This window comes from Elephantulus edwardii, unplaced genomic scaffold, assembly GCF_000299155.1.
Source record: "Elephantulus edwardii isolate Elephantulus edwardi_28Jun2011 unplaced genomic scaffold, EleEdw1.0 scaffold00324, whole genome shotgun sequence".
Lineage (NCBI taxonomy): Eukaryota > Metazoa > Chordata > Mammalia > Macroscelidea > Macroscelididae > Elephantulus > Elephantulus edwardii.
The window spans coordinates 1,645,288-1,658,084 of record NW_006400074.1 but is presented as its reverse complement, the minus strand read 5'-3'; the positions used below and the strand labels follow the sequence as shown (position 1 = coordinate 1,658,084).

The 12,797-nt window shown below is 38.8% G+C and overlaps 1 protein-coding gene across 2 annotated transcripts in view; it reads left to right on the top strand.

The window, feature by feature from the left end:
* The window catches only part of SPECC1 (sperm antigen with calponin homology and coiled-coil domains 1), a 291,889-nt gene that overhangs the window by 31,349 nt on the left and 247,743 nt on the right, over positions 1-12,797 (top strand). For both annotated transcript variants that reach the window (XM_006901390.1, XM_006901389.1), the window contains exon 2: positions 1,967-2,102. In XM_006901390.1, the coding sequence (XP_006901452.1) occupies positions 1,967-2,102 (136 nt within the window). The remainder of the gene's footprint in view (positions 1-1,966; positions 2,103-12,797) is intronic.

Here is a 12,797-nt window from a genome sequence, read left to right as displayed (position 1 = left end):
AGAATTCATAGAATAGAATAGAATAGAATTCATAGAATAGAATTCATAGAATAGAATTCACAGAATAGAATTCATAGAATAGAATTCATAGAATATCCCTAGTGCCACAGCCTCTTCTAAACACTGCCTGCACTTTAGGAAGTTCTCTGCTGATATGCTGTTCCAGTCATTTTTGGATAATCTTTAGCAGAATCTTGCTTGCATGTGATGTAAATGATATTGTTCAATAATTTCCACACTCTGTTGGATCACCTTTCTTTGAAATGGGAACAAATATAGATCTCTTCCAATCAGGAGGCTAGGTGGTTGTCCTCTAAATTTCTTGGCACAACTTGGTGAGCACATCCAGGGCAGCGTCTGTTTGTTGAAATATGTCAGTCAGTATGCCATCAATTCCCGAGGCCTTGTTTTTTGCCAATTCTTTCAGAGCAGCTTGAACTTCTTCATTCATCACCACAGGCCCTGGCTCATACATTGTTTCATGAAATTCTTCTGTGTTCACCAATTCCTTTTGCTACTATAACTCTGTATGCTCTTTCCATCTTCTTTCACTGCTTCTTGGATCAGTTAATATTCTGCCCAAAGCATCCTTAAATATTGTAAAATGAGGTTTGAATTTGTTCTTCAGTTCCTTGAGCTTAAGAAATGCTGAGCGAGTTAGGCCCTTTGGATTTTCTGATTCTAGCTCCTTGCACATTTCATTTCAATTCCTTAATATCTTGATTTCTTCCCTTTGCTTTGGCTTCTTGGTGCTTCAGTGCAATATTTAAAGTTTCTTCTGACATCCATCTTGATCTTTTCTTCCTCCTCTGTCTTTGTAATGACCTTTTGCATTCTTCCTGGATGATATTCTTGATAATCTTCCCACAGCTCATCAAGTCTTCGCTTATTAATGTCCAAGGCCTCAAACCTGTCCCTGAGATGGTTTTGAAATTCAGGTGGGATAGGCTGAAGGTCAAATTTTGGTTCCTGTGAACTTGATGTAATTTTCCTTAGCTTCAGCTTGAACTTGCATATGAGTACTTGATGGTCTGTTCCATAATCAGTACCTGGCCTAGTTTCACAGCTGATATTGAGTTTCTCCAGTGATTCTTTCCACAGATGTAATCGATATGATTCTTATGCATACCATCAGGTGAAATCCATGTGTAGAGCCTGCGTTTGTGTTTCTTATAAAACCTATTTGCAAAGAATACTTCCTAATATACAAGACAACATCCAGAGAGCAAGACCTCATGGTGGACATTGAGATTATATTTGTTTTGCTTCCGTTTTCTCCCACCAGATAAAATTTTCATCTATTCTTTTGTTATCCTTAAATTTTTGTGAATTGCCATGGCTTGTCTTTTTTGTGAATCATAATTATTTTATTATATATTTCTATTCTTGTTCCCCCACCCTCCACCCCCAACTAGGAAAGCAAATAGTTTTATTCATTATTTAAAGGGTAACATAATGGGTAATATTTTCCCATAACTCTATTCTTTGAATCAGAAGGAAGACCCTGCTCTGAGCTGTAAATTATAGAAACAGACTCATCTAATTTTGAGCGTTTTGGTGGTTTTTATTCTACACTATAGTGCTATTCTTGGGGTCCCTGGGTGGTGTAAATGACCGACACATTCAGCTGCTGACTGAAAGATCAGACTGTTGACTCCATCCAGGAAGCCTCAGATGGAATACCTGGTGTTCTTCCTGAAAATCAGCCATTAAAATCCCAATGGGTCACAACACTCCTGACACTAACAAGATCAATCTAAGTAAGAGTTGACCCGCAGTACCATTACTTTATCCTGATTGCTGAGTTCAGGTTGCTATGGTTGTTGTTGTTAAGCACTGTCCTGTAGATTCTAATTCATAGCAACAGGACAAACCACTGCCTGTTCCTGACCATCTCTCCTGTCACTACATACTCTTAGTGAATAATTTCTCTTCATCCTCTCTTTCTCTCCCACCTCTTTCTTAGCTCAAGAGAGCTAGTAGTGAGGACATGCTCACCAAACCAGGAAGCGCCACCACATCAGGAGTTGTTCGACTGAAAAAGACCATGACATCAGGAGCCATCACGGAGCTGACTGAGAGCCGCTTACGGAGCAACCCAGGTAGATACAGATCAATGGTGTTTAATTTTATAAAACACAAGGTATATGCATGATCGTATGAAGCACAATGTGAATGAAAGAATGTGCGAGACACATGAATGAAATGAAATGTGTACGAACTTTGTATGCAAACCAATATAAAATTATAGAATATTTGACATAAAAGAAGCAACCCAGGTAGAAAGTCCCGCACACTGTCTTTACTGCAAGTGGTTCATTCATCTCTTCCCCTGCAAGCTATTTAATGAGCCCCTGCTCTTCCAGAGGCTGTTGCATGCAGACGGTATTGCTGTCCTCTAGGAGCTTACAGCTGTTGGGGAGACAGATGATAAATGCAAAGGCAATCGTGAGGACCATGGCTCTCTCTGTCTAATAGTCCACTTGTTACTGTATGTGAAATCTTTTTACAATTCAGGGAAGGGGGGTGTGGTCTGAGTGTAATCTGATGAGAAGCGAAGTAGGTGAATGTGTGAACGCTGTAGATGTCTGGCAGAGTGGTACAAACAGCTTGCTCTGAATCCTGTGGAAACCAGGAAGGTTCCTTCTATTCTGCATATCGACAGCACGTCAACAGTGACTCACAGCAACTCGAAGAACAACAAATCTGAACCTTGCCGTGTCCTGCACCATCCTCACCATCTCTGATACACTAGAGCTCATTGTCACATGCTGTCAGTCCATCTTGTTGAAGTTCATCCTCTCTTTTGTTGACCTTTCCTAGTATCCTGTCTTTTCCCAAGGACTGGCCCCTCCTGACAACATGCCCAATGTATGTGAGATGAAGCTTCAGCATTCTTGCCTCCATGGAGCTTCCTGGTTGCACTTATTTCAAGACAGATAGTCCTGGGGCCAGTTTATCCCAGCAGTAGTGGCCAAATAAGCCTACATAGAGTTGTTCCAAGGGTAGTTGTAGATGAAGCCTGTGACTTTTCATATTGCTATTTTTTTTTCAGAACGAGCAAACGCTTATTTTAACCATTGTAATAGAATTCACAGTATGTTATTGTTAGAAGCCATCAAACTGACTACAACATAGAGCAACCTTGTGAACAATAGACCTGAATCTTGTCCTTTCCTGCATCTTCCTCATAATCTCTGGTATCCTTGAACCCATTGTTAATATATCAGCTCTTTTTGGCTGACCTTGTGATGATCCAGCATGATACATTTTTCCTGACAGCATACCCAGAGTATATAAAATGATGTTTCACCATCCCTGCTTCTAAGGGGCACCCTGGTTGGCTCCCTCTAAAACAGATTTATTTGCTCTTTCAGAAGTCCATGATTCCTAGATATCTACACTTACCATCATCATTGAAATTTTTATGTAAGCATTAATCAAGGCAGTGAGACAGAACTCCAGAAGTACATGAATATTGTTGTTAGGTGCCATCGAGACAACTATGATGCATAGAATTCTATGAACAGCAGATCTGCACTATCCTCATGACATAGTTAGAGTTACTATGTTAATCCATGGGGATATTCCTTTCTTTCTCTGACCTGGTGCCTTTCCCAGCATGATGTCCTTTTCCAAGGATTAGCCCCTCCTACCAAACATCATATCAAGGGGTGGCTGGGAAACAGGAGGTGCCGGACAGGGTAGACGGCAGTGCAAGGGGTGCTGATGTAGCAGGGAAAGGGAAGGGATAAGACACACGTGCCGGGGAGGGGAGCACGCTGAATGTATTGGTTATTTCTGTAAGGGAAATGTCTTTCATCTGCTCCTTTTGGTAAAATATGTGTCTGACTGATATTGTTCTAAAACTAAGCATCAAAATTAAGATAGACTAGGAGGAAGGATTGACCATCCCCTTCCAAAATATAACAGGCCTTCAAAAACTCTATGTACAGTAGAGCACACTTAGACAAGACAACTGTCTGAGCCCTCAAATTTGGAAACACAAAAGAGGAAGAACAGTTGTAAGCAGAAACTAATGTTTGGAACATGGAATGTGAGAAGCATAAATTGAGGAAAACTGGGCATCATATGAAAGAAATGGAATGCATAAATATTTACATATTAAGTATTGGTAAAATTAGGTGGATTGGCATGGGACATTTTGAATCTCACGATCATATGGTCTACTATGCTGAAGATGGAAACGCGAAAGAAAATAGGGTCACGTTCATAGTTAAAAAGACAATTTCTAGACCGATCCTGAAACACAGTATTGTGAGTGACAGGGTAATATCCATATGTATACAAGGAAGACCTGTTAATACTACCAGCATTCAAGTCTATGCACTAACTACTGAGCCAAAGAGGAGGAAATAGATTATTTTTATCAATGTTTGCAGTAAGAAAGCAATCGAACATGCAACAAAGATACATCATAATAATGGACAACTGGAATGCAAAAGTTGAGGACCACGAAGAAGGGCCAGTAGTCAGAAAACATGGACTTGATGACAGAAATGAGGCTAGGGACAAAATGATAGAACTCTGCACAATAAATTATTTACTCATTGTAAATACCTGTTATAAGAAACAAATGCAGGCTACACAAATAGATATCACCTGATGATATACACAGGACTCAGATCAATTACATCTGTGGAAGGAATCATTGGAAAAGTTCAATATCAGTGGTGAAAACTAGCGCAGGTGCTAATTGTGGAACAGACCATCAACTACTCTTATGCAAGTTAAAAAGAAAGCTAAAGAAGGTTAAATCATATCCACAGGAATAAAAATTTCATCTTGAGTCTATCCCCCCCTAAATTTGAAAACCAACTCAGGAACATATTTGAGGCCTTGAACACTAATGAACCAAGACCTGGTGAGCTATGGGATATCAAGAATATCATCCATGAAGCATGTAAAAGGTCATTAGAAAGATGGAGGAAGAAGATAAAAATGTATGTCAGAAGAGACTCTGAATATTGCTCTAGAGCACTGAGAAACCAAAGCGAAGGGAAAAAAATCAAGACGTTAAGGAGCTGAATAGAAAATTTCAAAGGGCAGCTCAGGAAGACAAAGTATTATAATGAAATGTGCAAGGAGTTAGAGTCAGAAAATCAAAAGGGCCATACTTGCTTGACATTTCTTAAGCTGGAGGAACTAAAGAAGAAATTCAAGCTGCAAGTTGTGATACTTAAAGATGCTATGGGCATAATATTGAATGATCCAGGAAGTATTAAAAGAATAGGGAAGGAATACACAGAGTCACTGAACCAAAAAGAGCTGACACAGAAGAATTTAAAGAATTTCAAGAGGCAGTGGTGATGAAGAAGGAAGTTCAGGCTGCTCTGAAGGACTTGGCAAAAAATAAAGCCCCAAGAATTGATGGAATACCAAGTAGCATATTTTAGCAAACAGATGCTTCACTGAAAATGCTTACCAGGTTGTGCCAGGAAATCTGGAGGACAACTACCTGACCAGTTGACTGTAAGAGCCCCATATTTATTTCCATTTTTTTAAAAAAGGTGACCTGATGCAATATGGAAATTACCAAGGACTATCACTAATGTCACACACAGCAAAATCCTGCTGGAGATTATCCAAAAATGACTAAACAACATTATATTGACAGAGAACTACTAGAAATACAAGCTGGATTTAGAAGAGGTCATGGCACTAAAAACATTATTTCCAATGTCAGATGAATCTCAACAGAAAGCAAAGAGTACCAGACAGATAGCCGTCTCCTTGACTATGCAAAGGCATTTGACTATGTGGATCACAACAAATTGTGGCTAATCTTGAGGAGAGTGTGAATCCCAGAACACTTGAATGTGCTTATGCGAAACCTATACTTGGACCAGAACAGAGCAAGGAAACACTGCATGGTTCAAAATCAGGAAAGGAGTGCGTTAGGGATGCATCCTGTCTCCATACCTTTCCATCTATATGTGGAACAGATCATGCAGGAAGCTGGGCTTTATGAGGAGGATTGTGGCATCAGGATTGGAGGAAGACTCATCCAGAACCTACTTTGTGTAGATGACACAACCTTCCTTGCTGAAACTGAGGCAGACCTGAAGTGTTTGCTGCTGGAAGTCAAGGACTGTAGTCTTCAATATGGATTGAAGCTTAGCATCAAGAAGACAAAGATTCTCACCATGGGCCCAATTGGCAGCACCATGATGGATGTAAAAGAGATTGAGGTTGTTAACAATTACAGCTTGCTCATCTCCACAATCAAAACTCTTGGCACCAGTAGCCAGGAAATTAAAAGACAATTTACATTGGGAAAGTCCTGTCAGGGACCTCTCCAGAGTACTGAGAAGCAACGATGTCAGCCTAGAGACTAAGGTGCACCTGATCCAGGCCATGGTCTTGGTAGTTACTTGGTATGCATAAGAAAGCTGGGTAATGAGTAAGGATAACAGAAGAAAAATTGATGCCTTTGATTTGTGGTGCTGAGAAGAGTCTGGAACATATGATGAACTGCCAAGAAAACAAACAAATCTGTATTGGAGAGGATAAAACCAAATTTAGCTTTGGAGTCTAGGATTTTGAAGCTCGGTCTCACCTTTGGGCACATGGCCAGGAGAGACTGGTCCTTGGAGAAGGGCATTCTGCTTGGAAGGGTAGAGGGATGGTGCAGGAGATGAAGACCCCGCATGAGATGGATTGATACAGTGACTAGGGCATTGGAGGTAGATTTGTCAGTGTCTGTGAGACTGGCTCAGGACAGGGCAGGCTTCAGAGCAGTTGTACACAGGGTCACTGTGAGTTGCAAGTGACTCAACAGTACATAACAACAACAACACACAGACAGAAAATGTCTTGTAAAAGGTACAGCCAGAGTGCTCCTTGGAGGCAAAGATGATGACACTTCATTTCAAAGACGCTGGGCAAGCTGCTAGGAGAAGTTATTCCTTGGAGAGGCACATCATGCTTGGGAAGGTCGAGGAGTAGCGAAAGAGAGGAGACCCTTACTCAGGTGGGTTGATGTGGTGACTGCAGTAATTGGCTTGAGTGGGTCAGAGATTATGAGGATGGCACGGGATAGGACTGTGTTCAGATTGGTTGTTCATAGAGTCACTATGAATCATACTCAACTCAATGGCCCCTAATAACAACATATCCAAAGTATGAGATCATAACCAGCCTCACCATCCTTGCATGAACATTAGAAAAGAGGAAACAAAAACAACTATCTGCAGTAATGAAATTATGTGTTTAGGAAAATGTGTACAGTTTCCTAAATTTTGAGTGTAAGATCAATTTTAGATATAATAGAGTTCAGTGTAGCTGGCTGTAGAACATAGAATACCAATAGCTCACTTATCACTAATGAGGTATAAAAGACAATATAAGAAATATCTTATTTATAAAGAAATCAAGAAGGTAAAAAAGTAATAATGAACATTATAATAAATGTACAAAACTCTTAAGACATCAACACATATGCACATCTAAGAATAAAATCTTAAAACTATTGAAGAACATAAGCAAAGATTTAGGTAAGTAAATATACATGGTTCTCGCCTTGTTGTTATGTGAACTGCAATTGGAACTGACTCATACCTGACCTTCCAGAGGGTTTTCAGAGGCAATAAATTGCATGGGAGGAGACTCTCTCTCCTGTGGAGCAACTGGTGGATTTGCTCCATGGGCCCGTGGGTTTGCAGCACAGCTTCTTACTACTAGGCCGTCAAGAGCATCATCCCAGGTTCTTGAGTAGGAAGAGTATATAAGATGGATATAATTCTACAATAAAGATGCCTAACTTGGGCTATGAATATATTTTCATCCCAATTAAAATACCAGGGGGAACGTGGGAGTGAAAAAAAACACATCACCACAGTTCTCAGCCAGGTGATTTTTCCCCCCAGGGAGGAGCTGGGGTGTCTGAAGACATTTCTGTTTGTCATAACAGCAGGAAGTGGGGAGGTGGTTTTGGCATCGTGCAAGGAGAGATCAGAGGTGTTGCTACTCGTCCTGGAATGCCCAGGATAGCTGCCCCACAGCAGAGAATTCTCTAGTTTAAAAATGGTAAGAGTGTGACTAAGAAGACCCCTGCTCTAGAAAAAGAAATATTTTATAATAACCTTGAAGACTCTGAAAAGCAGTAATTAGGGGACACTCTTCAAGTACCTTGGAAGAGAAGAAAAACTTAATGCAGTGAGACAGTAAGGAAAGTCCAAAATATTTTTTTTTAGTAAAGATAAGATTTTATACCAAGATAGATTCACTCAACAACTGACTAGCTACTTGAGAATAAAGTGGCATCTTATTTATTTCATTAAAATGAATTTCAGGTATATTAAATATTTAAAGACTTAAAAATAAAACCATCAAAGCCTGAGAAACAAATCACTGAAAAATTAACTTGTCCTTGGACTTGGATAGTCTTTTCTGAGTAGGGAACCCCCCCCAAGAGACATAAAGGAAAAGATTAAAATTTTAATTACAGAAATGCAAAAATACCACTTTGCAAAAGAGCAGATATTTTTTCTTTACATGTGTAACAGAGGCCTTATTTACACCAAAATTCTACAAACAATGAGAAAAAGAAAAAGCTGATGATAGGAAAATGGGTAGTTCATTATCTATCCATTCTTTTCCTGCTCTGCACTGGAAGGCGGGAAAGGAAGGACATTCTAAAAGTTGTGGATAATTAGGAACCATGTGTGACAATTAGTAGTCTTACCAGGAGAACTGGGGGTAGGGGGAACGAGGAAAGTGTGCACGATGCACAAATAACAGAAAAATCTAGTTCACATGAAAGAGAAAGGCAGAAACAAAGAAGAAAAGAAGATATGCCTGTCTTTCTTTAGAATCAACAGAAAATATCTTGTTTCACACCTCTCAAGCAAAAACCTCTACATATTTTAAAACCAAGAAAGGTGTACTTCAGGGTTGTATCCTCTCTTCATACCTATTCAATAAGTATGATGAGCATATTTTTTTATAAAGAAGAATATAGGATCAGAGGAAGACTCCTCAATAACCTACATTATGCAGATGACACAACCTTGCTTACTGAAAGTGAGGAGGACTTAAAGCTCTTGCTGCAGAAGATGAAAGATATGTCTTGGAGAGGGTGCAGCCAAAGTGCTCCTTGGAGGTAAGGAGGATAAAGCTTCACCTTATTTTGGGCATTTTGCTAGAAAAGGCTAATCCTTGGACAGAGACATCATGCTTGGAAAGGACAATAAAAATTTAAAAAAAAATACTGTCTCCTCTAAGAAACTAGCAAAAATTATAACACTTGAGCTCCATCTGTCCCTCTCTCTTTGGCTTGAACTTAAGTGGTCCCACATGGTCCAGCCAAACAGCAGCGATCCCCACAAAGTACCTGAATGGGAAACAAGGGAGCCTTTGTTTTCCCTTTGAGAACTGGCTCTTCTGGAGGGTGGAAGTAGAGGGGTGAGGATGGGTGGGGGGTAGGGAGTTAATCATAGGGTTACACAATTCCATGGGTGGGTGGGGTGAAGGAAATGGGAAGGGTCTTTTTTGAAAAACAAAGTATTCAAACTCTGTAAATAAATCAGAATAAAACATGACAATGTACAGAAATGATTATATAAAACTAAATGTGCGTGAATGAAACAATGCATATGAATAACTGTATAAAAGTGAAGATGGTATAAATAATAATTTTTTTAAAATTTAAGAAAAATTCTAACGATGATTTCAGACATTTATTAAACATATAAAAAGACAACAACAAACCATAGATAGTCAATGAAACTATCTATTGCTATACAAAGACGGTTTGTTGTTATTAGGTGCTGTTGAGTCTAATATGACTCATAGCGACCCTGTGAACAACAAATCCTGTTCCATCCTCATCATCATATTGCCGCCATAACTGTCAGCCCATCTCATTGAGAATCTTCCCCTCTTTCGCTGTCCTTCCATGTTTCCATACATGATGTCCCTCTCCAAGGAATAGCCTCTCATTATGCCCAAAATATGTGAAATGAAGGTTTGCTTTCCTTGCCTCCAAAGAGCACTCTGATTGCACTTTCTCTGAATATTCATGGAATATTCTATACTCTTCTACAACACCACAACTCAAAGGCATCAATTCTTCTTATCATCCTTATTCATTGTCCAGCTCTCAGATGCATAGTAAGTAATCAAAAAGATTATGCTCTGAATCAGTTGCATCTTGGTCTTTAAACCAACATCATTGCTTCTCAGTACTTTTCCATGGTCTCTAACAACAAATTTTCCCATTGCAACATTTTTCGATTTCTTGACTGCTGATACCAAAAGTGTTGATTGTTGATACCAGCTAGAGAAAATATTTTTTCTCCATCTGTCATGATACTGCTTATCAGCCTAGTGGTGAGGATTTTTGTCTTCTTGATGGTAAGATGTCATCCATATTGAATGTTGTCGTCTTTGATCTTTTGCAGTAAACGTTTCTCTACTTATGTTATCTCAGAAATCTTACTCTATAAGTAATATAAGGACAATTTAGTGATATAAAAATTTCAATATCTACATTATGCAGATGACATAACCTTGTTGCTAGAAGTGAGGCAGACCTGAAGTGCTTGCTGTAGAAGGTCAAGGACTGTAGTGTTCAATAAGGATTGAAGCTCAACATCAAGACAAAGTTTCTCACCACTGGGCCAATTGGCAGCACCTTGATGAGATGAGATTGAGATTGTTAAAAGTTACAGCTTGCTCGACTCCACAATCTCTTGACACTGTCAGTCAGGAAATCAAAAGACAAATTGCATTAGGTAAATCTGCTGTCAGCAACCTTTCCAGAGTACTGAGAAGCAATGATGTCAGTCTAGAGGCTAGGGTGTGCCTAATCCAGTCAATGGTCTTCACAATTACTTGCTATGCATCAGAGAGCTGCATATTGACTAAGAATAACAGAAGAAAAATCGATGCCTTTGAGCTGTGGTGCTGGAGAAGAGTCTTGAATATACCATGGACTGCCAAGAAAACAAACAGGTCTGTCTTGGAGAGGGTGAAACCAAGTTTCTCCTTGGAGGCTATGATTTTGAAGCTCCATCTCACATATTTTGGGCATGTAGTCAGGAGAGACTGGTCCTTGGAGAAGGACATCATGCTCAGAAGGGTGGAGTGACAGGGAAGGAAAAGAAAAGCCCGGATGAGATGGATTGATACAGTGACTAGGTCATGGAGGTGGGTGTGTCAGAGTCAGTGAGCCTGGTTCAGGACAGGGCAAGCTTCAGAGCTCTTGGATATACAGTCAGTATGAGTTGCAGGCAACTCAATGGAACATAACAACAACAACATAACATTACTCAACCATTACTACAGAGATACTTGAAAAGAGATTCCAAATACTGAAAAAAAATTAAATGCATAGCAATGTATTAATCATATAGGCATATATTGCATATCATCAGTATATACTGGTTGAATGATCAGATTTTGGCACAATAGAAAGCAAACATAAATGGACACAGTATTTTGTATTTATTTCTGTTAGAGTAAGATTTCAAAGATCATGTAAGTAGAGAAAAACACGGTATATACAGTATGATTTATTTTAATTTAAATCATGTTACTTTAATTAACTTTTTTCCTAGAAAGATATAGGTGTGGTTATCTTCAAAGAGAGGTACTAGAAATTAAGGGACCTTTGAGAGGGACCTTTGTTTTATATTTTTGTATTTGAAATGTCTTAAAAGAAATTAAAAGAGTGCAACAATGAATGAATGGAAATCCGAAGTGTCTGTAAATTTTCACTGAAATTAATGATAAAAGAAATTTTTAAAAATTACACAGACATTATTGAGCTCAAATGTATCCTACATCAGGCTGTAAAAATGTGTCATGAATATTCAAATTACCATATAATACATGCCTTTTTACACAAAGAAATGTGTGGCTTTTGTATTTTTTTCCAAAATAGATGTTTTTGTGTTTTATTTTAAAAAAGTTATTAGTAAAACTTGGGGGAAAAAAGTTAAAGCAGGGTAAATATGAACCATAATCTAAACTTTAAAAATCTCAGTAAGTTCTTTTCTATTTTCTTGATATTTCTTAACCATTTACCAAAAACTCTCATTGTTGTAGAGTCAGGATCAACTCATCTTTGACCCTCGAGTAGGTTTTCAAAGGGTCTGAATCGCACAGGAGGAGAGTGTCCATCTTTCTCCCTCAGAGCACAACCTTCTCCCTTTTAGACCATCAGCACACCTTTTTTTTTTTAAATGAGTGGATATATTTGCTAACTACGTACAGGTAGTCCACATAAGGGGGTTCCATTCTGGTGTCTGTAACCCAAGTTGTTTCTGACATATGTTAAGCATTTCCTTCCCTCTCCCCTTTTATTAGTCGTACCTTAATGAATATGACTTTTATTTGTCTTTGGGGATTGAATATATGAAATATAAGCTTTCACATATGCTTTAATATTGATATGAAACCTCAAAAATCATAATCATGAAGGACAGTCAGATGGACAAGAGACATTTTGCCAGTTGAGGTCATACTTCTACTTGTAGAATTTTCTGATTCATTTAGAGTACTCCTTGGAGTGAATATGTTATTTCTAGTCAGAATTGTCTGTATGGACCTTTTCTCCATTTGTTTTGTAGTACCTTCTCACTTCTCCCTAAATTTGTCTATGAGCTTAAAGGAATCATCATTTGGATCCACATTTTCAAATGACTGAGTCCCCTGATATAGTTTAGTAAAATACCTTCAGATGTTAGATGGATCTTGGCTGAAAGCAGGGAATACCAGAAGAATGTCTATCTGTGTTTCATTGATTATGCAAAGGCATTTGACTGTGTGGA